This window comes from Tursiops truncatus, chromosome 7 (assembly GCF_011762595.2).
Source record: "Tursiops truncatus isolate mTurTru1 chromosome 7, mTurTru1.mat.Y, whole genome shotgun sequence".
NCBI classification, from domain to species: Eukaryota; Metazoa; Chordata; class Mammalia; order Artiodactyla; family Delphinidae; genus Tursiops; species Tursiops truncatus.
In genome coordinates this window covers 52,116,720-52,143,796 of record NC_047040.1, presented here as the reverse complement: position 1 = coordinate 52,143,796, position 27,077 = coordinate 52,116,720, and the positions used below count along the sequence as shown (strand labels likewise).

Here is a 27,077-nt window from a genome sequence, read left to right as displayed (position 1 = left end):
TCTGTAATGTAAGCCTGTGAACTGTAAATTTACCTCTAAGTACTGTTTTTGTGGTTCCTCTGATACTGTGCTTCTAAAAATTTGTTGAGATATCCTTTTGGGCCTAATACATTGTTAGGTTTTGTAAGTATTTTCAGTGTGTTTCAAAAAATGTGTCTTCTCTGATTGTTAGGTTTAGGGTTCTGTTTGTCTCCATTATATAAAGCTCAGTAATTGTGTGTTCAGATATTTTATATCTTCTTTTTTTTTCCTACTTATCAAAAACAAGCATGAAAATGTGTGCATTTGTTTAATCTCTCCCATAGCAGTGTATCTTGAGGCTGTTTTATTAGCTAAAGCAAGTTTGAAATCATATGCCTCAGTAAATTGAAATGTTTATCTTTTTTTTTTTTTTTTTGGCTTGCGGATCTTAGTTCCCCAACCAGGGATTGAACCCAGGCCATGGCAGTGAAAGCACCGAGTACCAACCTCTGGACAGCCAGGGAATTCCCTGAAACATTTATATTTATAGCTTTTGGGTTTTGTCTTTTAAAAATACCTTATTACTCTTTGTGTGTATGTGTGTGTGGGACAGAGAGAATTCACTTTGACAATCTTTGAAAAGTGATCCATTTATATTTATTGGACTGGGGCTTGTTTCTACTATCTACTTAGTACTTCCTATTTTTCTGTCTTTTCCTGTCCCTGTCTCACTATTACCTTCTTGCACTTCTTCTTTCTCCCTTTTTAAATTTATTGTAGGTTTTTTACATGTTTATTAGTTTCTTTTTATTTTTTTCATTTTTTTTCCTCTTTATTTTTAGAAGATACACACTTTTTGTTTTCTTACGGTTCCCTTGAAATTTTACCATGCCTACTTAAAGAAGTTCTAAGTACTTAAAGAAGTTCTAAGTTAATATCTTAACAGCGTCTCAAGTAACACAAAGACTTTGGAACATTTTAACTCCAATTAGCTCCTTTCCTGATTTGAAATGGTTCCAGACTAACAATTTTTTAAATGCCATTGTTTCTGTCTAACTCAGAGTTTGCCAGGCTCACAAATGCCACTTTGGAAATTCCATGTAACCTGTGTTTATCATCCAAGAGTTATTTTCTGCAATGGGAAACCTACATCAGGGAAGGACTCCAATAGCAAAACCTGGAAACCAAAACCTACTGATAATCACTCTTCTGAGGTTTTTCTTCTCTGAAGAAGCAGAATCTTCTAGTGCTACTTTAAGCAGATTCTGTGTTAAGTTTTCCTTGGGAGACATCTCTGAACTTTCATATTGAAGTAATATCTTATGAAAGCTAAAGTGAACCTCATTATTTCAAAGGGAAGGAAAAATAGAACACAGCCCTACTTATTCATCTGGTAGTAATTGTATGAAATAACATATTCAACATTAATTTTTAATTGGTGACATTTATTTCTCTGTAGAGTCAGCTTCTACTGATAAAAATGTATATTATTCTTTCATATATATAGACTACAGAAAAATCATTTAACTAACTTATTCAAATAACCCCTATCAAAGGGAACCTCTGTAACATAGATAGTATGGATAGGATAATGAAGTTTCAAAAAATATTACAGTGACTCATTCACTGTTTTTGCATATGTTCTTTGCATCTTAGAACTTTCTCATTTGTGTGCATTTCTTTATAGTTAACTCTCTCAATCTTTTTACCAGGTATTTCTTTTTTTTTCTGAATAAGAAAAATTGACAGTCTCTGAATGTAAAAGAGAAAATTTTAAGTGTGTCACCATAATTTGGACATGCAAAGGAAATGAGATTGAAAAAATATAATTTTCAAGTGTGCTTCCTTATTCCCAACTATGATTCAGAATCACTGAAATTTATGGGCAAATGTTTCTTGTAATTTCAGGATTATCTAACACTATCTGAAATTTCTTGGAGCTAGCATGATGTAATATTAGTTTATGCCCTACTCAAATTTTAGTATGTTTTGAATTGTATTTCATTTCTATTTATATTGAAGTTTCAAAGCAGGTACTGAGGAGGACAAAATATGAAGGACAGGTGAAATGGTTTTAGTAATAGAAAACACAACTTTATCATTGTCATGGAAATTTTTCTAAAGTTAAAGGATATATAATAATATCTTCAGGGAGGAATTGGTTTGAGACTTGTAATTTATGAAAGGTAGAGAAAGGGGTAAGGTAAGATACTAGTATTTTATATAATTCCAGGTAAATAAATTCTATGTAGGTAAATGACAAAATTCTGGCTTAGTATTCATAACCTTTAATTTTTGTGTATATATAGCAAATGAACTATTTTGTTGCAGTATTTGTGTGCATCCTCTTTAAGGGACAAAACCATTTTCAGCAATGAAAATTTAATACTCCAAGTGAAAAATTTCTAAGGTACCTGCTGTTTGATGATTTGTATGATGCAAAGATATATATGAAAGTATATATATGGAGATAGACGGACATAGATATATAAGGTATATAAGGATGGATATATAATGATATATATAAAATATCCTTATAAGAATATTTGTATTTGTTATACACACACTCATAAAATATTCCTTTTCCTGGGGTATTCTTTTTGCTGCCACAATTACTAGTTGTAAGAACAACTAGTCCTTATAACTAGTAATTTTTCTTTTTTTTATGCGCAAGAATTTTCATCATTCTATTGATTTTTAAATATGTTCCTAAAGAGTATGAGTTCACTTTAAAATAATTATTATTGTTAATACAAGTTTTACTTTATATGTTCCCAGGGTTCTTGGCAATGGCAGTATGGGGACAAGAGGAGGGTCACATAATGGGCAATATATGCTTATAACGAATTTTTTTAATCCTTCAGTAGTCAGCTGTCTTTGGATTCAAGATTTATTTTATGTGATATTGAACTCGAGGTATATATTAAAGTAAGTATATACACACATACTTAAGTAAGTGTGTATATATATCCACATAACACACACTCGAAGTACGTATTTATACTTATCTATATATTTAAGTCTCCAGTGTGGTAGGTAATATCAATACAGTACATCTTTTAAACAGCAGAGACATAATCCTCATTTTCTTGAGTAGTATCATTGAAATACCAAATTTTTGATTGAAATGAACAGGATGGAAGTACTGGCTGGATACAACTGGTACCACCTTGGACATTATAATTTTTGGAAATGAAGAACAAAGTTGGAGGACTCGGACTACTTGATTCCAAGACATACTGTATAAAGCTATAGTAATCAAGATAGTGTGGTATTGGCATAAGGATAGACATATAGATCAGTGGAACAGACTTGAGAGCCCCAAAATAGATCAACACAAAAATGGTCAGTTGATTTTTGACAGATGTGCCAAGGCAATTCATTAGGGAAAGGATTTCAACAGATGGTGCTAGAATAACTGCATATCCACGTGCAAAACAGTGAGCCTTGACCTTTGCCTTGCGTCATGTATAAAAATTAACTCAAAATGGGTCATGTCTTAATGTAGAGGCTAATGTAATAAAACGTCAAGAACATAACATATGAGACAGTTTTTATGACCTTGGATTAAGCAAAGATTTCTTAGGCCTCAAACAGCATGAAATAAAAGAACAAAAACGGGTAAATTGGACTTCATCAAAATAGAAAACTATTGAGAAAATGAAAAGTCAAACCACAAACAGGGAGAAAGTATTTGCAAAACCTGTGTCTGATGAAAGACTTGTATCCAGAACCTATAAAGAACTCTTATATCTTAAGTATAAGAAAAACAAACCAGTTCAGAATGGGCAAAAGATTGAATGTACATGCCACCTACAAAACTGTATAAATTCCAGTGATGCGTAACATTATTAGTCATGAAGGAAATGTATTTAAAATCACAGTGAGGTACAACTACACACAGACTGGAATGGTTAAAATTAAAAAAAAAAATCATACTAAGTGTTGGGGAGGATGTGGAGTGGTTGGAGCTGTCATACATTTGCGGTTGAAAAGGCAAAATGGTGTATCCACTTTGACTAATAGTTTGGCAATTTGTTGTTATAAACGTACACTTACCGTATGACTCATTGTTCAGTTTCAATTGTGCCCGCGCCCCCCACCCCCCGCCAAAGGTATGTTTAAGTCCTAACCCTCAGTACCTCAGAATGTGACCTCATTTAGAAATAGAGTCATTGTAGCTTAATATAAGGTCTTACTTGAGTAGGGATTTCTTAATCCAGTATGACCTGTGTTCTCCCAAGAAGAGGAGAGAGACAAGGAGGATACAGAGGGGAGAGATGGACTGCTGAGGATTACAGGCACTAACATCAACTAAGAAAAAGACATGGAGCAGGTTCTTTCCTAGAAGCTTCAAGAGAGCATGGCCCTACCAATACCTTGATTTCATACTTCTAGCCTCCAGAACTGGAAGAGAATAAATTTCTGTTGTTTAAGCCACTCAGTTTGTGATTCTTTGTTATGGCAGCTCTAGGAAACGAATACACCCGCCAATACCACTTACAGGCATTTACTTAAGGGAAATGAAAACATGTTTTTACAGAGATGTACTTTGAATATTTACAGCAGTTGTAGTCCTAATAGCCAAAAGCTGAAAATAATCCAGTGTCTACAGACTGGATGAGTGAATAAAAATTGTGATATATCTGTGTAGTAGAATGAACTACTGGTACATGCCATCACATGAATGAGTCTAAAGGGATTAGGCTAAATGAATGAACCCAGTCTCAAAGTTCTGCTTACTCTATATGCTTACTCTGCTTACTCTACTGATATGACATTCTAGAAGAGGAAAAACTGTGATGGCAGAAAGCAGATCAGTAGTTCTTAGGGGATAGGGGTGGGCAGAGGAGATTAACTGCAAGGGACATGAGGAAACTCTTGGGGTAGTGGAAATGTTCTGTATGATGATTGTGGTGATGTTACAGAACTATATATACTTGTTGCAACTTAACCAGTTGTCCGCTTCAAAATGGTGAATTTTATTATAAATTATAACTCAACAAAGCTGATTAAAACATGTAAAAAGGAATATAATAAGTGGTCCCATTGAGTTTATAATGAATATGCTTTTAGGTTGAACGAAAAAACATTTAAAGATTGTACGAGTCGTACTTTTGGCCACCATAAAATTAGTGATAATGGTGTCAATTGTAGAATCAAAAAATGCTGTATTTCGATAACTTAGGAGTGAAGAATCGTGTACTCTAGAAAAGGATTCTGGTGATGGTGAGGACACTGATGTCAAGGAGCTGAATAAAATTTTAATGAAACATGAGTAGAGAAAAGCATTATTTGCAAGTTAATTTCTTATTTTATTGGGTGATTTTAAATATCTCAAAACTAGTGAATATTTTAAATGGCTGACTGTTTGCTTGAGATTCCTAAAAATTGATGTAATTAGATTGGAGGGAAAAAACTTTTTTTTCTCTTTGTACTGGGAAAATGGTGGATTGCCTTATATTCAGGCATGCATAGAGCCTTCTGTTCTACACAGTTAAGCAGGGTTCATACATCCTCCTTCATCCTTCCATGGGACATTGAACTGTCTATAGTTCTGCACGTGCTACACTGTGTTGCAACCATTCTGTAAATTTAGTTATGTGGCATTTTATTTATCTTTTTTATCCATACCACGGTCTACAGTGCCTGATTTCTGATGTACATAAAATAAAAAATTGGTGGATAGGACAAAAAATATTTTTATAAAGAATCAATCTTGTGCCATGATGCCTTTTATCATGCTTGACATTTACTCAACAAGCATTTTATTAAATGTTATGTGGAAAGCATTATACTAGCTGCTTTGGGACATATAAAAATGCTATAACATCTAAACTTCTAAGGTTAGAAGAAATTGTAATCTCTATTTAGTGTAAAGTATAATATAAAGGATGAGGGTGAGTAATCACTAGAGCTTTCAGGTGTATCATAAGTTAAAATACTGGAAAAACTGTTTAGCCTGATGACAAAGGAAATCACTTTTCAGCAACTATAATATTCAAAGTAATCATAGTTTAAATGTCATTTAACAAAACAGTTTCTGGGATTTTTATAAAAGTATTCTCCTTACTATCGTATTGTTAGGTTGATCAAAAGAGTTGGACTGTGCAGTAAATGAAATAGTCTTTACCTTGGAAGAACGGGAGACTTGAATTTTCACGAGTAGCCTCTTAGTGTTTCCTCTGATGCTTCAGCACATTTCCTTTTCTCTAAAGAAGTACAGTGAAGAGTAGTGCTTCAAAGATTCACTGACATTTTTTTTTTCCTTTTTAAAGCAGATTTTAGAGTGTTTAATAGCACTTGAGACAAAGCCCTTTACCTCTCCTCACAGGGGCACTGAACAGTAATGCAAGCTTAGTATGAAATATATTTTATGTACTAATGGCTAAAATGGATGTCAGGGTTTTCTGTGAGTGCCGTGAAACAAAAGGATTCTTAATACTGCAAATTGTGATAAGGTTTTGTCAAATAGAACTATATTCATTCCATGGCTGGTGCTTTCACTCGGTGGATTGAATGACAACCAAGACTTGGACACGAGGCAACGTAGTCTAGAAGAGCATTGGAGTGTGAAGCAGAAGACTTCCTCTCTCATCTGGGCAGACCTTAGCACTATTGACTTAGTACTGTAATGGTGCCTATGCCTTAGGCAATAGAAAGCAATTGGAAATGAGAAAATATTTGTGAAACCTTCTGTTAATATCTGTCAAAACTAAGAAATTAATACTGGTAAATTACTACTAACTGAACTGCAGGCTTTATTCAGATTTTATTGTTTTTTTCACTAATATTCTCTTTTTGGTTCCAGGATCCATTCCAGGATACCACATTGCATTTAGTTGTCATGTATCTTTGGTCTAACACATCAGTTTTCAAGAACATTTTAAGTTTTCCAGATGTTTGAAAATTAATGTTTGACTTGTCTTGGGAAACAGAATATGTACTGAGCATCACTCAGTCTTGTCCTGTTAACTCAAGGCTGTTATTGTGTAACATGTTACTATTCGGTGCCTTCAGGGGTTGTTTACATGTTTCATGTTTTCTGCCTTGACCTCAAGCTGCTGTGCTCTTCTTCTGGTTGCCCCTCCATCTGTGTAACCTAACTAAAAAACCAAACAGCAGTGTGTATTAAATTAGTTCAGAAGGAGGGAGAAGTCACTTTAGTATTAGGGAGGGCTTTCTATTTATTAATTAATTCCAATAAAGTATATTGAAAGAGACAAGGATGATCATGGAGGTGGGAGAAATGGCATGATCAAAAACATGAGGAATTTTTCCAAGGATTCCAGAGGATTTCTAAGCCTTCCCAATACAGTTAGTTTGCTACTTCCATTCTTGTGTCATAAGAACGATTGCTTAAAAGAGCTTGTTGAATGATTGGATATGGGGCCGGGAGAAGAAGGAAGCTTAAAACTCAAGTCTGTATAACTTGAACAATAAGTGAAAGTGCTATTTTTTTAATAACATTTATTTTCTGATTATAAAAGTATAATTATTATAGAATATTTGATAGGAATCAAAAGCAAAAAATATACATAATAAAAATCAACTATGATTTCAGTATAGACATAACCACTGTTAATGTTTCCATCTATCCTCTTTAAAGTATGATATATATACATATTTTTTACACTTTGATTACTACTAATACAGTGTTGTGACCTTTTTGCACATTAATCTGGTATCAGCATTTTCCAGTGTCAGTAAATCTTCAGAATCTTGATTTTTAGTGACTACATTCTAGTTCATTGAAAACCACGTCATTTAACTATTACCATTTTGTTGGACATTTGAGTCTCATTGTTAATTTACTTTGAGCCTCCTTGTACAAAAATCTTTATCCACATCTCTGTTTATTCTCTTAGGACAGCTTCTTGGAAGTGGGATTACTTGATCAAATGGCTCTTGAGACATGTAGCTAACCTTTAAAAAGTTATACTCCTCTCTCCTCCCATCAGTAATGTGTGAGCATGACTGTTCCTCCCACACTTTTGCTATCAAGTACTATAATTTTGGTCTTTAGAAGGGCCAGGTTTTATTTTGAAGATTATTTTGACCTTGTTGAGTTTGAGGTGACAGTTGGACAGATAAGTATAACATTCAGTAAGTAGTGCTTGAAGAAGCAGAGTGATAAATGCAAAATATGCATACTACAATTAAAGATTTAGAAACCATCTATATGTAGTTCATGTGAAATAAGTTATCTCTAAGCAATAAATATATATAGTGTGTGTAATGATATCTGTGGTATATATAACAAAAAGTAGGGTAGTTAAGGACTGATGAACTTTAGGGCAAACCCAGATAGTAAGAGATGGAAGTGGGGAAAAAAAGGATCTTTCAAGGTGATAGAGAATGCAGGGTTAACATCAGTAGGAGGTTGTGTTTTCTGTAAGGTCTTACCCTAAGGAGTATTTTAGCTTACAGTGCAGCAACTGCTTTTCTGATTTCACATTTCTAACCTGGTTTCAATATTCCAGTGTTATGCCAATAGAACTGTTTTATGTCACATAGATTAATATATTTTTGATCTTCTTAGTGAACCTTATTGCTGTTTTATATTCTTTTAGATGGTATTACTAAAGACCTCAAATGGTAGTTGCAGGTCTGAAACTGTTCAGGTCTGTTTTAAAAGTATTTTATAGCACGGTGGTCATAATAATATCTAGTGATGTTACTGATTAATGTTCTAGACTTAATGATACATGTTAAATGCAAAATATACTATTTTAAATAGTATTTTGCCCATCTCTAATTGCTCTACTCGGTATTTATGATTTTAAGTCTGCTTCTGTTTATAATCAGAGAGGGAGGGAAAAGGCAAGAAAGCAGAGAACAGCAAGAGCAAGGATCTTAAACTATCATAAAACATTTTACTTTTTAGAGACAAATGTATAGGCAAAATTATTTGTGCCTTATATGAGTAAGAATATTTTTGAGACATTTTCTCATTTGACAAATTTTTTTTTTTTTCAAGTTGTTGTATTCTGCTGCTTACCATTGTAGCTTTTTGAGGTGGTGATAGGGAAGTTGTCCAGGGAGGCTGGCATCCCCCTGGCTGAGCCCAACCAGAGTAGCATTACCTTCATAAATTCACTATAATCCAAAGATGATAATGAATTTTGGCAAGAAGTTATCGTAGCCTGTTAACATCTGTCTGTACAATAAGAGTAACAGTTACACAGCCTAGATAATTATGTCATATCTGAGAATTAGAATATTTTCTTGTGTTTCTATTCTGTCATTTCCCATTCTTCTGCATGTCAGATCTCCTACTCCCCCAAGTTGTTTTGAATCTTGGCTGCACTTTATATCACCTGATGAGTTTTTAAATCTCTCTAAGCTCAGATCACACAGCACACTCCCACACTGATAAAATCAGAATCTCTCAGGGCTACAGCCTAGGAATCAGTAATTTTTAGAGCTCCGTGGGTGATTCCACTTGGAAGCCAGAGTTGCAACCCCTGGTTTCAGCTGTAGTAATACCATCAGTGAACTTAGTAGTTATCTTTTTTTTTTAAATATTTATTTATTTGACTGTGCCGGGTCTTAGTTGCGGCATACGGGATCTTTAGTTGCGGCAACTTAGTAGTTCTTAAGAGGGTTGCTTATTAAAATCACCTGGGAGTTTTTCTCCACGCTGTTCCTTCCCTCCCTCTCCCCCTATTACTGGAGTGAACCAGTGTCAACTGACAGGAGTATAACCCACTCCTTAGATGTGTTAGGACAAAAAAAAACAAAGGATCAGTTTGTTAAGTACTTTTTTTCCTATACCCTTTTTGGGAGATGTTCCGCTTATGTAAGTAACTTTTCATTTATCCAGTATTATTTCATGTTAATAATTTTGTGGTGTTTGTTTAGTATTTGTATAATCTCTGTGAGGGCAGAGGTCATGTCTATTCTGTTCATCACTATTTTCAGTACCTAACAGTGCCCAGCATATAGTGGTTACTCAGTAAATGTTACAAAAATGAATCATTAGCCCTGACTTTTGGGAGTATGTCACTTACAGTTTTATATCTATATGTACTATCTATATTATAAAGCTTTATAATTACATTATCTGCTAAGGAAAAAGATCTTCCATAAAACAGAACATAAACAGGAAATAGATTTATTTAATTTTGAAAGGTTTTTGCGGGTCAGGGATTCAGTGTGGATTATTAAGTTTTGAACAAAGATGCGGCACACAACACAATTCATACTTGGCTCTCAAATCAAACTTCAAAACAAAACATATAGAAAAACTAAAAAAAACAACAGGTACTTCTAGAGTTTGTGCTTAGTTTAAGCTTCATGATAAACTAGACTAGAGCTTGGTACATTTATCAGCTTGTTAGTTGTATTTTACCCAGTCATACTCTCTTAAAGTAGAAGATGGTAAATTAAAATGACATGATCCTGTCAAATATGGTTGACTTGTGAGACAGATTTACAATGCATTGGCAAAATGGCTTAAATTTTGGATGAGCTCTAGACTTTATAATGTGCAAAGAATGGGGGAAAGGGTGCTACCTTAGATATCAAAAAGCTGTTATTAAATCTTTGTTATTCCAGAATTAGGAAATCTCTAGTGCCAGAGTGCTAGCATTGAGGATAACATAGCATATCATACAAATTCACTCTGCCTATTTAAAAACCTTTATGGTTTAGATTTTCTCCTGTGGCCTTACTGCTTTACTCACTGGGTTTTCTGTTGTTTTTTTCCCACCCCCCCCTTACTTTTTAAATTAAGAAACAAGTAAAAAAAATACTTTTTTTTATACATAGTGAACAATTCAGAATAGAATAGAAGAGAGTATACAGTGAAAAGTAGGTTTTCTTTCTACTGTAGAGAACTATTCTTAGAGGAAACCACTATTACCATTTTCTTGTGTATCTTTCCAGAAAGAGTCTGTTTATATTGCCAGCATACACATGCAGATAGCTTTTCATATCCACTGTTCTGTACCTTCCTTTTTCTTTCTGTTTCTTCTTTTTTGTTCCCCCACCAACCCCATTTAACATATGTCTTAGAGATCTTTCCAAATTACTTTTTTATTTTCCTCACAGTGAACTGGTATGATCCCCATGTCCTTACCAGATGAAGTCTTCCTTAGTCTATAACATCCTTTTCAAACCCAGCTTTCCCCCATATCTCTTCATGTAATTAATCTCTCCTCTGCTTTGCTCCCATTTATTTTTTTTTGTCCCTCTATTACACACCTGTCACAGGTCTGCCATATATTATCATGACTTACGTGTGGTTCTCTCATCCCAGGTGTCATCTCCTCATCTCACTCTGTATTCTTTCCACAGTCTGGCTCATCCCATCTGCAGGACTTTAGTTACCACCTGTGTACCAAGATCTCCCAAATTTATATTTACAGCCCACCTCCCCCACCACACACACACGTCATTGACATATTTATTTCTTGTGTATCTCAAAGGCAGCTTAATCCTAGTGTGTCCAAAACCAGCTCCCTTTTCATTGTCTGTATCTTAGTAAAAGGTATCTGTATCCATCTCAGTTGTACAGTCTGGAAAACTATGAACTATTCTTGATAATTCCTTCTCCCTCACCTCCCATATTCCAAAAACGTAAGTTTCGTTGATTTTTTACTTCCTAAATCCCTCTCAAATCCATCCTCTTCCCTTTATCTCTGATATTACCTTAGTCCAGTCTGCCATAATCTTTACCTGAATTATCACAGTAGTCCACTGACATAGCCTCTCTGGTCCTCTTCCAGACCATTTTCCACACAGCAATATAAGGAATGTTTTCAAAATGTAAATATTAGTGTGACCCCCTTCCCTGCTTAAGATATTTTGATGTCTCCCTGTTGCTTTTAGGATAAAGACAAGATGTTTATTTAATATAGCCTAACAGGGTCCTGCACGGATATTTGTTACTAATTCCATCTTCAGTTCATCTCTTACCGCACCCCACCCCCCAGTTCTCTTTGAGTCTCTACCACACTAGACTTAGCTTCCAGGCGCTGCCATTCACCTTGCTCCTTACTGCCTCAGGGCATTTTCATATGCTGTTCAGTCTTCCCCAGCTCTTCCCTTTTACCTTCTCCTAGTTAACTCCCACTTAGAGTTTCAAATATCATCTCAAACATTGGTGAACTCTGTGAATCCTCCCTGAACTTCCTGACTAGGTCACATCTTCCTGTCACTCAGCAAAGTATGTATACCTCTCCTCTGTAGCACATTTTCTGCTGCATTTGTGTGTGTGCTAGCATTTGACTAATCACTATCTACCCAGGTAGGCAGTAAGCTCCCTGAAGGCAGTGGCCTTTATATCTTTAGTTTCCTGCACAGGTGCTCAGCACAAAATAGTAGACACTCATATCTTTAATGAATAAATGAGTGAATTTGTTTCTGTTTTCTCCATTGACTTGTCTTGTGGAAAGTATGCAAAATTTTGCAAAGGCTCAAATACATATTTCAGGTTCAAAGTGAATCCATATGCTCAACAAGGCACAGTATGGCTTAATAAGCAACATGTACCACAGACTTCCTAAGGCCTTAAGTGTACCAGAAAGAGGGCACTCTGAGGGCGGGGAATGGGAAGATAATTGTGAACTGCTAGCAGATTTCTAGGTCTATTTTGTAGTTAGTGGAATTATTTGCCTGTATTGTTTCCTAAGCCATTTCCCCTCTCCCATTGTCTTATATTTCCCTAATAAATGGTGATCTCCTAATTACTTTCAACCTAGAGAAATAAAACTTTTCCCAAAGCAGTCAGGAATAGACCTGTTCACTTATAAAACAATTGAAGTTTGGAAAGAAAGAATAAAGATATGGTTAAGATTGTATTCTCTCTAGATAGGCTGACTGTGTCTGCCTACCTATTAGCCATGAGAATTTAGGGGAAGCTATTTAACTGCTGTGAGCCTTGGTTTTCTCATCTGGGAAGCTGGGATAGTTACAGTATCTATCTCATAGTATTACTGTGAGGATTAAATGAGATATACAGCATTTAATGTAGTGACTCCTGGCAACATACAAATGCTCAGTCAGTGCACATGGTTGCTGCTGTTGCTGCAGCTGCTGTTCTTGTTGGGACACATTTTCCCAGTACAAAGGTGGTTTAGTCTAGTTCACACATACCTTCTCCCCCCACTCCACCTTCCTGTGTCACAGGGAAGGTAGGACTCTATAGGCTTCAGCCAAGAGACAGTAGAAGGCACTAGGAGGAGAAAGGGTGGTGGGTGTCTGCATTAGCGATTTGGAGGGGAGGATAGGTACTCCTGATGTCTCCATTAGTAAAAGAAAAGTCTGGATCTTCACATACATGGTACCTCACTTAAAGTTATGGGGGAAATGGTTTAAATTGACTTGTGAGCCAGCATTGAAACCACCATTTATATTACTGTGGTTAAAATGTGATCCGGAGTTCCAAATTACCTGATTTTAAAACACATTATTGTGTTTCAAACTCTTTCTATAAACCAGCACTTAAAGAAACAGTACTTTTTGCTTTAATATGGAAACATTTACTTGTTCTAAACTTCATTTGTATTTTTTTAAATTAATAAACGTTATTTTTAGAGCAGTTTTAGCTTCACAGCAAAATTGAGCAGAAAGTACAGAGTACCCATGTACCTGCTATCCCACATGCACAGCCTCCTCTCTACCAACATCTCACACCACACCAGTACATCTGCTACCATTGATGAACCTGCATTTGACACGCTGTTATCACTCAGTGTCTTTAGTTTACATTAGGGTTCACTCTTGGTATTCTACGTCCTGTGGGTTTGGATGAATGTATAATGACATTTATCCACCATGGTAGTATCATACAGAATAGTTACACTGTCCTAGAGATCCTGTATGTTCTGCCTGTTCATCCCATCCTCCCCATTAAACCCTAGCCACCATTCATCTTTCTACAATCTCTGTAGTTTTGACTTCCAAGAATGTCATATAGTTGGAATCATACAGTATGTATGATTCAGACTGGCTTCTAGTAATATGCATTTACGTTTCCTCCATGTCTTTTAATGCCTTGGTAGCTTATTTATTTGGAGGGCTGAATAATGTTCCACCATCTGAATGTACCATTTTATCCATTCGCTTACTGAAGGAGATCTTGTTTGCTTCAAAGTTTGGACCATTATGTATAAAGCTACTATAAGCATTTGTGAGTAGGTTTTTGTATAGACATAAGTTTTCAATTCATTAAGTACCTAGGTGCACAGTTGCTGGATTGTATGGTAGGAGTATGTTTAGTTTTGTAAGAAGCCGTCAAACTATCTTCCAGAGCAGCTCTGCCATTTTGCATTCCCACCAACAATGAATGAGAGTTTTGTTGCTCCACATTCTCACCAGTATTTGGTGTTGTCAGTGTTTTGGATTTTGGCCATTCATATAGGTGTGTAGTGACATCTTGCTGTTTTAATTTGGAGTTCCCTAATGATGTTTTAGTCCCTTTGGACTGCTCTCACAAGAATACTATGGACTGAGTGACTGGTAAACAACAGAAATGTATTTCTCACAGTTCTGGAAGCTGGGAAGTTCCAGATTTGGTGCCTGATGAGGATCTGCTTCATGGCTCGTGGATGGCTGTCTTCTCACTGTGTCCTTCCATAGCAGGAGGAGCAAGGGAACTCTGGGGGTCTCCTTTATAAGGGCACTCACTAACGCCGTTCCTGGGGGCTACATTCTCAGGACCTAATTCCCTCGCATAGCCACCGCCCCCCCCCCCCACACACATACCACCACGTCGGACGTTGGAATTTCAACATGAACTTTAGGGGTGGATGGGAGACAACTCACAAACACTCAGTCCGCACCAAAATGTGATGTTGGACATCTATTAATATGTTCTTTTGCCATCTGTGTATCTTCTTTGGTGCAGTATCTTTGTTCATGTCTTTTGTCCATTTTTTAATTAGGTCATTCATTTTTTCTTTGCGTTCTAAGGGTTCTTTGTGTATCTTGGATAACAGTCCTAATCAGATGTGTTGTTTGCAGATATTTTCTCCTAGTCTGTGACTTGTCTTCTCATTCTGTTGACGTTGTCTTTTGCAGAGCAGAATATTTTAATTTTAGTGAAGTCCAGCTTATCGATTATTTCTTTTCTGTATTGTGTCTTTGGTACTGTATCTGAAAGGCGTCACCATACCCAAGGGCAACTAAGTTTTCTCCTATATTATCTTCTAGGAGTTTTGTAGTTTTACATTTTATATTAGGCCTGTGATCCAGCTTCAGTTTATGTTCGTGAAGGGTGTAAAGTCTGTGTCTAAATTTCATTTTTTTAACATATGGGTGTCCAGTTGTTGTAGCACCATTTTTTGAAAAGACTGTCTTTGCTCCATTGTATTGCCTTTGCTCCTTTGTCAAAGATCACTTGACTTTATTTATGTGGGTCTATTTCTGGCCTCTCTGTTTTGTCCCATTGATCTATTCGTCTATTCTTTTGCCAGTACCACACTGTCTTGATTACTGTTGCTGTATAGTAAGTCTTGAAGTTGGATACTGGCAGTCCTCTGACTTTGTTCTCCTTCAATATTGAGTTGGCTATTCTGGATCTTTTTCTCTCCATATAAACTTTCTAATCAGTTTGTTGATATCCACAAAATAATTGGCTGGGATTTTGATGCGTTTGCATTGAATCTGTAGATGGGAAGAACTGACATCTTGACAGTATTGAGTTTTCTTACCCATGAACATACAGTATTCTCCATTTATTTAGTTCTTCTTTGATTTTATTTGTATTTTAACAGATTCTATACTAATATATAGTATTTTAAAATTTAGTCATGGTGGATAAGGTCTGTTGAAGTTATACCAATATGGCATCTTAGTTCAAGCTCTTTCATTTCTGTAGCTGTAAAATTAAACCCACGCTTAAATAAGAACTTTGTATTAGTACTTTTTTTTAAATGCACACTACAGACACGGGTATATTTATTTTAACAATTTAATGGTTTAGGACGGAACACTCACCAGTACACCACTTTTCATAGTTATGTCCGTCTTAAGTCAGACATCTGTTATATTCTTTTCTCCTTGAATTTAATTCATCTCTTCTTAAGATCGCCATAGGGATAAAAACCATACAGATTTTAGTGTAAATCTTTGCATTTGGCTTAGTATAAGATTTAAAAATTGTATAAAAAAGCATTGTGTTAAGAAAAGGATATTTGTAAAAGGGAATCTGTTATTAAATTAAATAAGCATTTGAGAGTTCTTGTGGGGAATCACTCCAGTGCTGTAAAAGGCTAGTGTTTATGACCCTTGCAGTAACAGTAATTGCTGAGCGAATATTCAAGTGATGAGAAAATGGATTTTGCTAAGATCAGTCCTCTTGCTGCTAATGTTTAAAATATTGTTACTCATTAACAATAAGAGCAGCTAGTAACAGAAAATTCCCAGGTGCAAGTTTGTCACTCTATCTAAACTTTCTGCCTGCCTTTTACTTTTGTTTGTTTTGTGCAGAAGATATAATAGCTTATGGGAAACATGGTATTTAAAGGGAGGAAAGTAATGTTTGCAGGGGAAAAACAGTAAAATAAAATACTACTCTTTTTCTTAGTGGTATTTAAACAAAAATTTATGTCCTCAATTCTGAAATTTAACAATTGATCTTTCTATTTGGCATTAGCAAAATATTGAGGTTGCAGTAAACAAAGTCCCTGTTAACTTTGTCTCTGCTTTTTTCTAATTTGACTCAGAACTGGAATGAATGTTACTTCTGCTGTATCAGTGAAGTAAATTACTAAGTAAATGAACCCTTTCTTATGAAATTAGTACATGTTTACCCCACTATCTGAAAGTAGAGTGTCCCTATAAAACCTTTTGTAAGCCTAAATGATGTAAAGGAAGAAGCAGTTACCTTAGGACACATCTTGCTAATGGCTGCACAAAATAAATCGAGATAAAGCACAGATGCTTACAGACACAGTTCAAAGCTATGGAGGCTTGATGCTGAGATGCTGAGTGTAGTTCCAGGGGAAGGAGCTTGGTGGTGCCGCTCTCCCTGTCTCTAAAATGTTCACTGCAGAACAGACTGAACGCTGTTTTTGCTTTTCACCTGTTTTTGTAAAAGCGAAAATCTTCTTTGGATCTCTTTTGGTTGGTGAAAACAGGTACTAATGTAAGTCTTTCGTAAGAGCAAAGAGCATAAAGGGAATTTTTTAAAAGCAGGGGATACCCATTTAAGGAAAAGTTCCCTTTCTGCTTCCCCCTTTCCTCTGCCATTAAACATGCTCTATGACAGGGGTCCCCAACCCCCGGGATCTAATGCCTGATGAACTGAGGTGGAACTAATGTAATAATAGTAGGCGTAAAGTGCACAATAAATGTAATGTGCTTGAATCATCCTGAAACCATCCCCCCTACCCCTGGTCCTTGGAAAAATCGTCTTCCACGCAAACGGTCCCTGGTGCCAAAAAGGTTGGGGCCCACTGCTCCATGAGATCTCTCTTTCCTCTCCCCTTGGGCAGATCCCACAACTCTTTAGTCACTTTGACTTATTAAAATACATCTGATTTTCAGGGCATAAAAAGCCCATTTCACCGTAAGTTGAAGAGCCTGGTCCACATCTTGCAGCCTCATGGAGCTTCCATTTCTAGTGGGAGACGGACAGTAATAAGCAAGATAAATAGATAAAATATATGTTAGAGAGTGATAGATGCTATGGAGAAAAAATAGAAAGGCGGGTGAAATGTGTGGAGACTGTGACATTTTAGACAGAGTGGCCAAGAAAGGCCTCACTGAGAAGGTGGCTTTTGAGCCAAGAAAGACCTGTAGAAGGTGGTGGCGCAAACCATGTGGGTATCTTGAGGAAGAGCATTCCAGGCAGAGACACTGGTGCGGAGACCCTGAGGTGGAAATGTACATTTTAGTTGGAGAAACAGGTTGCTGTAGCCAGTTGAGCGAGGAAAGGAGGAGCAGTTAAGAAGGATGGTGGTGGTGATGGGCCTTATAGGTCAGAAGACTTTGACTTTAACACAGAATAAGGAGGTAAGCCGTTGGAGGGTTTTGACCAGAGTCCCGTGATCTGATTTACTTATCGCTCTGCCTGGTTGTCATTGAGAATAGAATACTGTGGTGGGGCTTAGGGTCTCAAGTGGAAGCAAGGAGGCTGTTGTAATTAACCAGACAGAGAATGCTGGTGTTTTCAATTATGGTTGAGGTGGTAGGAGTAGGGAGAAGTAGTAGAATTTGAGGTATGTTTTGAAGATAAAACCAGTAGAATTTACAGGAGGTGGGATAGAAAGAGTGTTGTCAAGGGTGAGGTCTAGGTGTTTGCCCGGAGGAACTAAAATAATAAAGAGTTGCCATTAGCTGAATTAGGGAAGCTTGTAAGAGGAATTGTAATATCTGGGATTCAGTTTGGGGCATGTTAAACTTTTCAAAATTACTGGATACAAAATATTAGATTTCAAAATAAAGAGTGTTTAGTAGGCATTTAGATGTATAGCTCTGGAATTTAGTATAGAAATGTAGGCTAGAGATACAGGTTTGTAGGTTCAGAGCTTACTGATGCTATTGGAAGCCGTAAAACTGCAGGAGATCAACGAAAGAGTAGATGTAGTTAGAAAGGAGAAGAGGTTTGAGGACTGAGCTCTGGAGGATTGGCAATACTTAGAGGTTAGGGAGATAAGGAACGGCAATAGTGATTGAGAAGGAGAAGCCAAGAAAGTTAGGAGGAAAACCAGTAAGTATGTTATTCTAGCAACAAAGCAGAGAAAGTGTATCAAGGAGGAAGAAGTGACCAACTGTGTCAAACGTTGCTGGGCCAGTCAGATAAGATGAAGATAGAGAAATGAGCGTCGAGTCTAGTGATGAGGTCACTGGTGACCTTGGATGAGAGCTGTTTCAGTGGAGTGGCGGCGGGAGTTAAGAGCCTGTTGGAGGTAATTGAAATGAGAGCTGGAAGGGGTAAAGGAATCGTGGTTAGTTTTTAAATAAAGATTGGGGAAGTGGCGCTTGTAGCATTCTTGTGGGCATGATTCACCAGAGAGGGAAAAATAGATGATCCAGGATGGAGTGTAGAATTGCTGGAGTGTTGTCCTTTTGGAAAAGAAAAAGAGAGAAGATTGAGAACTAGTGAAAAGGTGTGGCTAGCACCTATCTTGAGCTTGTCAGCATTTAGCACCCATTTTCTACTCAGCTGTGAAGCCTCAGTGGCAGGTCAATTACCAGCCTATAAAATGTTACGTTTGAATTAGGGTGGAGTCAGTCGTGCCTCCAGCACACCCACACACCCCCTCCTTACTGCCCCCAGCCCCCATCTTGATTTGTGAGAAGGAAAATGGGGGCTCTTATTCCAGACAAGGCAGCCAGCAAGAGCTGGATTTTTAGCCCTAACTCACCTTAGGCTACGTTCCTCAGAACACAGCCATAAGCTGCAACCCTACTAGGTCTACTCCAAAACAGTAGGGAAAGTCACATTTCGTATCCTGCTGCAATAACCATATCCTTAGTGTCTTGTAGCAGAATAGCATAACTGAGAAGACAGCAAATTTAAGAACCAAGAACTTGGTGTGGGAATTCCAGCTCTTCTACCAACTGGCAGAGCAGAGTTAAAATGGATCGCTTACTTTCTGTGAATTGGTTTCTTCAAGTGTAAAAGGAGGGGTTTGGCTTCAACCAGATCCTTTTCATGCTGAAATTCCGTGATTCATTAAAATATAGTAATCCCCAGCCATCTGAAGCGTAACATAGTTCTTCTGCCAAGAACCAAAGAATATCACCGAGGAAATTTGGTTTCTTTGGAGAATTGCTCTCCTTGGGTTCCTACCCAAGTAAGTGTTTGCAAAACTTGACTGGAGATTAAATTACACATAGTAGCACTGAAATTATAAGAGGAAATACAAATATAGCAAAATTATTGAAGTCAATAGAGATTTATTCAGACTTTGTCCAAATTCTCTGAGTATTTTGTAGCTGTGGGACATACAGAAAGTTATTTAACTCTCAACTTTAGTTTCCTCATCTAAAAATAGGAATGTAATAATAGTACCTACTCCATAGATTTGTAAGGAGAATTAAATGAGATATACACTGTGGTGCTTTGACAAATGCTTGGCTTATTATGGAGTAAACCTTAGCTGCTGCTGTTACCATCGTCATCATCTTTATTATCATCAGTGTGTGACATGTGTAGTTTAAAACATTTTAGTATAGCAGCTGTACTATAAAAGTCTCATACTATAATTTAGTTTTATAACGATTACGTTGAGTCATCAAGGGAAAAATTAACTTAGAAAAGGAAATGCCATTGAATCAGTTTAAACTTCTTTTTTTAAACAAAATTCATACTTCATTTTGTATGCTTTTAGTTACAGTGAAAATTCCCTTGAGGAATATACCTGATTCTCAGATGATGACAGAACAATGAGCCATTACTGTAATTAGTTCCAGTTGCTGTGTATACTTAAAACTTAGAAAATAGTATTTTTCAAAAGTGTATTTTCCCTAAATAGGCCATAAAAGTAAGATTTTATAGTTCATATATATCTGCCTTAAAAACAGGTTTTTGAAACATCCTGTAAACATTTTGATTATATCGTCAAGTTTTCTCCACCCTTTCTGTGTGAACTGTTGTCAGAGTGATTATTGATAGCATCGCCTACTTGATGTTTACAGTCTGCAGTGTATGTTTTACAGAATTAATAAGCTATAGTTAAATCATTTAATGTATACCTGAATGTCCTATTGTAGTTAGTGTGGTTGCTTTATCAGTGCTGGTTTGCACTTATTTTAAATCAAACATGCAGATCATTTATAAACCGATGGTCATTTTAAAAGAAGAAAAGCTTTATACATAACAGTGCAGAAAGTCAAGTTAGTCTATAGTGTAAAGGTTAGAGAAAAATGGAAGTCTGTAAGGTAAATTTGAAAAGGGTTTAAGGGGTATTGGATGTGTCTTCCTAACAAATAACTGTGAGTTTAGACTTTATTTGAATTATCTCTCATTGTAGTTTATAAATGAAATGATGGTGTTGAACACAATGTAATGTACTTGGGGTTTAGTAGCACCAAGCACTCAGACAGACCTTGAACAACATTCCCACTAAAAGGAACCAGGACTCCTTGAAGAAATGGCAGATTCCAAGGATGGGAGCCTGGAACATATCGTTAGGCCAGAAAGTAAGGAAGTGTTCAAAAAAATGATGGTGGCCTATCACAAGGATACAGGGTCATTTTGAAGGTGTTCCCAGTGGCCAAATCTGGGGTGATTTGAGTGTCAAAATAATTAAATTCAGTAAGAATTCTAAATCATTAGGAAAAAAGATAGGAATCCATGAGACCTCACCAATAATACACATACATATTCATAGAATCAGGAGAAGAGAGGGCTCAGGGGCCAGCTGGTAAATGTGGAGGAAATGCTGACGTTGGAAAATTATGATTTTATCACTATCATAGTAAGGTGTAGTTTAGCCAAGAATCACAAGTCGATGTTAAATCTAGGGGAGAAATTCTGATGAAGAGTGTGGGTATTTGCAAAGGTTGCTTATTGGTTGCAGTAGGAAAATTGGACAGCACTTGATCTGGATAGTGAAAATTAACATCACCAGTGTGCCTCTGGATGTGACACCCTGAGGAGAACACGGCATCACTTACATTCTCTTCTAGCCAGGACTGAAATACCTGCATCTAATCACAAGGAAACATCAGACGAGTTCCAAATGATGAGCATTCTATTAAAAGAAAAACTGTGTTCTTCAAAAATATTAATATTATAGAAGGCAAAGGAAGGCTAAAAGGCTCTATATTAAAGGAGACTAAAGGCACAGGATATATAGATGGTTGATCCCAAGACTGGGATCTTGCATCTGGAGGAAAATTAAGATTCTTTTCTAAGGCGTAATTGGTTCAGTTGACAACATTATTTTGCAGAGTGTAGGTATTGTATAGATTTTACTTTTACTGAAATTGTAGCTATATTGCAGTTGTATTAGAAAATGCACACTGAAATATTTATGGGGAAAGGGCCATGATACATTCAACTTACTCTCAAATGGTTCAGAAAAAAAGCACTTTGTGTGTGTGTGTTGTGTATGTGTGTGTGGTTTTTTTTTTTAGGAGGAGGAGATGCAGAGGGAGAGAGAAGGAGTTGATAAAGCAAATGAGCAAAATGAGATTCTGGATAAAGTTATACAGGTGTTCTTTGTTTTTGTGATTTTTCTGTAAGTTAGAAATATTTCCAAATATGTTTATACACACATGCATGCACAAGTTGGTTGAGACTTATTTCTTTTATACTTATCTCTTATTGTTCTAGGTTGCTAATTTACCTTTGATACTTAATTGGTTTAAGATGTTAAGTTCATTGATCACAGATATACACATTGATTTTTAATTTCTTTTAAATAGTGCTGGGCCTAAAGGAGATAACATTTATGAATGGAGATCGACTATACTTGGTCCACCAGGTTCTGTATATGAAGGTGGTGTGTTTTTTCTGGATATCACATTTTCATCTGATTATCCATTTAAGCCACCAAAGGTAAGAACCTAGAATTGCATTCTTTAATACTTACCCTTTTCCACAGTCAGTTTATTCTAGGGGATGGATGCAGTTATTTTTATTTGTTTTTCATGGATTATACAGAAACTCTCATGTAACCAAGGATTTTAAAACTAGAAGTAATTGATTGTGTCTTTTACAAATAACTTTGTAATCAGCAGAGAGTTTGTTAATTGTAAATAAAAGTATGCCACTTTGCCCATCAGTAAGCACATAAATTTTAGATTTATGATATGAGAAAAAGTATCTTATGAACCTTGCTTAAGAAACCTGTTGGGATAAAAAGTAAATTTGTCTGACAGCTTCCAGAAAGAAGAGTTAAGTAACTTGAATCTTGTGTTAAATACCCTATCTTTATAGATGAGCAAAGACTAGAAACCTATAGCAAAGAAGAGAGAACTAGTACTATTTAATAGACTTATTTTGTGCCCTCTGTAAGTATGATGCATTAATGGGAGTGAGGGCGGCTGGGTGACTTAGGCCTCCTGTTGTCTCTGTGAATTAGGTGGATAACAGCGAGAAGGGTTGAGTTGTGTCTTGTGATCACTGGCAATTATTTTTCAAGTCTTAAACATAACAGTTATTTGATTAGCTTCCACCTCTGACTTCTCCCAATAAAATAGTCAAGCCAGCAGTTTTTACCATCAGTATTAAGCCTGAGCATAATTATGCTGTAGTTAGAAAGACTTCTGACATGTCAGGGAGAAGTGTTATCAAGCCCTTAACTGTCAACCTAGTTCCTTATGTTCCCTTCACTATTTAAAATATATGTAGCGATTTAATGCCTGCCTCACGTGCACGTGTGTTGTTATGTGTGTGTGTGTAAAAATAAAGGATTTTTTTTTTAAAGAAGGCAGATCGGTTCTCCCTTATCTAACGAGGTAACAACAGTTCCACCTAGTGGTATTTACCTCAAATTGCAGATACCAAGTTTCCCTATCACCTAGAGGTATTGGCTCTCAACTACAGCTGTCAGTTTTTGAGTGCTTTACTTTGTGGTCCCATCAGAACCTAAGATCTTTAAATGATTGTCTTATTTAATGTTCTCGGGTATGTCGAGTATCTCTTGCTAGATCAATCAAAGAAAGGGACAAAACCCTCATGTTAACAATACTGCAGATTGTATTCACATTCAAAATGACACATGTTAAAAGCCAATATATCATTAACTATTCAGTTTGCCTTCAGTGCTTAAGTTTTCTGTATTACAGCAAACAAAACCTTAGCAAAATAGCACATGACTGTATTTATAGTGAGGCTTATTTCTACTTCCATCATTTTTCATATTGGAAATTGGTTTTAACGTGGTAGCAAAATTAGAAAAAAGTTTGCAAGATTTTAGTTTTTATGAAATTTTTATACATGAGGGAAACTTTGTTAAAGGAAGAGACATTTTTCTTAGAATCTTTTAATGGAAAATAGAGATTGACTAGCATACTTCTGTATATGATTTGTCATAATTATTTTGGTTAATATGGCTATTAATTTAGCATGTTAATTTTTTTGCTAAAGTCTCAATATTTTTATTTTCTAACCCTTTAATGTTGATTCCTTCCTCTTCCCTAAGATATCTTATGCAGTATTATGAAGCATTCTTCAGATCTATAGTTGGACAAGTGAAAAAGAAATAAGACTTCTGCTGTTATCTTGGTTTAGGTATAATTATTTCTCTACAGTTCTGCTTATTTTTGAAGTTCAGATAAGGTGTTGAACTTCTTGAAGAATAATAGAAATTTAATTCTCTTCTGTTCATTGATTGTTAGAAGCTGAAAGGAATCAGAGTATTAATTGTGTTTGTAAGCCATGCGTATCTATTGAGTAGTCAGCTGTCAATGATATGAACATACGTTATTCCCATATTCTGGAGCAGGGCTGCCTAATAGAAATATAATGCAAGCTACATGTGTAATTTTTTATAGAAACAGTGAAATTAATTTTAATAATATTTTACTTAATCCAGTGTATCCAAAAATATCGTCGTTTCAACATGTAATCAATAGAAGCATCATTAACGCCATATTTTACATTCTGTTTGATATTGTCTTTGAAATCTGGTATGTATTTTACACTTTTAGCCCATCTTAATTCTTATAACCACACTTTAAGAGCTCTGTGTAACTAGTATGTACTGTGTTAGAACAGTTCTAGAGTTATATACAGTAGTCCCTCCTTATCCTCAGGAGGTATGTTCCAGGACCCTCAGTGGATTCTTGAAACCACAGATAGTACTGAACCCTATATGATGCTATTTTTCCGATGCATAAATGCCTATGATAAAGTTTAATTTATAAATTAGGCACAGTAAGAAGTTAACAATAACTAATAATAAAGTTAGAGCGGTTATAACAATATACTGTAATAAAAGTTATGTGATTGTGGTCTCTCTCTGTCTCAAAATATCTTGTACAAACTTAATGCCTCTTCCATCATAACTAAGCACTTATGCCTGTAGCGTTTTCAGCTTGAGGTACAACAGCAAAACTAGCACAAGTGTTTTTATCCTTTTACAATTTCATGGATAGAAGACTCATTCTTACCATAGATCTTAGCAACCTCAGTGTAGAATTTTTTTTCCTTCCCTTATTAAGTCAAAAACTTTCACCTTTTCACTTAAAGCAAGAATTTTAGAGCTTCTCTTTGGCAGATCTCAGTTGCCAGCATCACTACTCTTGAGCTTTGGGGCCATTATCAAATAAAGTAGGGTGACTTGAACACAAGCCCTGCGATACTGCAGCAGTTGAACTGATAGCCAAGATGCTACTTAGTAGACTGACTGGGCAGGATTATGCTGGACACCCAGGCAGGGTAGATCAGGACAGTGCAAGATTTCATCATGCTACTCAAAATAGCACAAAATTTTAAACTTATGAATTGTTTATTTCTGGAATTTTCCATTTAATATTTTTGGACCCCAGTTGACCTCAGGGGTCCAAAACTGAAACCATGGAAAGCAAAAGTGTGGATAAAATGAGTACTACTGTGGTCTCTTTCTCCTCCTTCCCCACTACACCAGTGGTTTCTTTCTTGTTTTTAATTATGCGTCCTTATCAGAAATACACTTTTGAGTGCTTTAAACATTTTCTTCCCAGACTCCACTTGGGAGGTCACAGTACATTGCTAGTTCCAAGGGATCAGGAACTGTCTTTTTTCTTTGCAACTCCAAATTAAGAATTAACCACCCAATTTGTGTTTGTGTTTGTTTGAAACTGGTGTTTGTTTCTATGGTTTATTCTCTTTTTTCACATATCTCAAGGATATAATAGTTTCCTTTATTCAGTAGCTTAAGACCTTACTTGTTTCATTTTACTGTCTCAGTCTAACAAGACAGTGAGCCATTTGTGGAAATGAAAGTCTGAGAAATAGAAAGGCTGGTGATTTCACCAACCTTCTCCAGTATTTTCTGACACATGGCAAGAGATTAGCTAAGTTGGTGACCTTTTTCTACTAAGAAACTAACGTAACTTTAGTTTTATGTTTAAAAAAATTCTTCACTAGTTTCTCTTACCTTTGGCACCAAAACGTTTCTGTTCTCCCTCACTTCCTGTCTTTAAATAGTGGTGTATGAGTGCATGCCCACACATACATTCATAGAATTACCGTTTCATTTGTTTAAACAATTCAGCGACTCATTTGGTTTAAAAGCAATGTAGTTCCAGCTATACTGGGTAAAAACAATTTCTTTGAACTGAATTAAATAAAACCATTTAATTTTGCTATTACTTAAACCTAGTGTTTGTTAGCTCTTCAATGAAATTATATGCTGTTTGCTATGATCTGTGATATGTTCCACTTCATTTTTGCTAGTGAGAGTTTTAGTTGGTAATAAAGCTTTTTATTTTCTTTCTGTCTTTAATGTCACTGCCCTTAGGTTACTTTCCGCACCAGAATCTATCACTGCAACATCAATAGTCAGGGAGTCATCTGCCTGGACATCCTTAAAGACAACTGGAGTCCTGCTTTGACTATTTCAAAGGTTTTGCTGTCAATTTGTTCTCTTTTGACAGACTGCAACCCTGGTAAGCAGATTTTTATTAACACATACAGTGAGGCTACAAAAACTGCATTTTTTTTCAGTTTAAAGTGAATTTGAGAAGTAAATGCTGTTGGTAGAAAGATCAGCATAAAACACTTTTTGAGGAAATTATCAATGCCATTTCAATTAGAATAGACCAGAAGTTTCACAATAACTTCCTTTAATTTGTTAATGGCATACTACCCTATAATTATTTTCTGCCTGTCATTGGTGACTCTCTGTTTTCTAAATTAATGGAGTTGTACAAACCACTTTTGACGCGAGTAAAGTAATGTTTCTTACACCACTGCCACCTTCTCTTGCTCCTCCATGCTGCCATGTGCTTTAACGCAGCCTCTCAGTAATGAAGGGCTTCTTGTTCTCCCTTCCTTTTCGGATTATGGTTGGTTGTATTAAATGTGGTAATAGTCGATATTAAAATGACAGCCGATGAGAGAGTTAGACTAGATTATGATTATAAGAACTCAGAGGTAAAGTCATTAGTGCATAATCTGTAAGAAATGCCTAACAGCCACACATGATCTTTAATGTGGGTAGCTGACTTGAAAAAATAATGTTTAGACCTGGGATTTCACATATGCTCTCTTACTAAGTGGTCAT

At 36.1% G+C, this 27,077-nt stretch overlaps 1 protein-coding gene across 8 annotated transcripts in view; it reads left to right on the top strand.

The window, feature by feature from the left end:
- Positions 1-27,077, top strand: part of UBE2E3 (ubiquitin conjugating enzyme E2 E3) — a 104,143-nt gene that overhangs the window by 60,897 nt on the left and 16,169 nt on the right. For all 8 annotated transcript variants that reach the window (XM_019931586.3, XM_073807523.1, XM_019931581.3 and 5 more), the window contains exons 4-5: positions 22,291-22,423; positions 26,313-26,460. In XM_019931586.3, the coding sequence (XP_019787145.1) occupies positions 22,291-22,423; positions 26,313-26,460 (281 nt within the window). The remainder of the gene's footprint in view (positions 1-22,290; positions 22,424-26,312; positions 26,461-27,077) is intronic.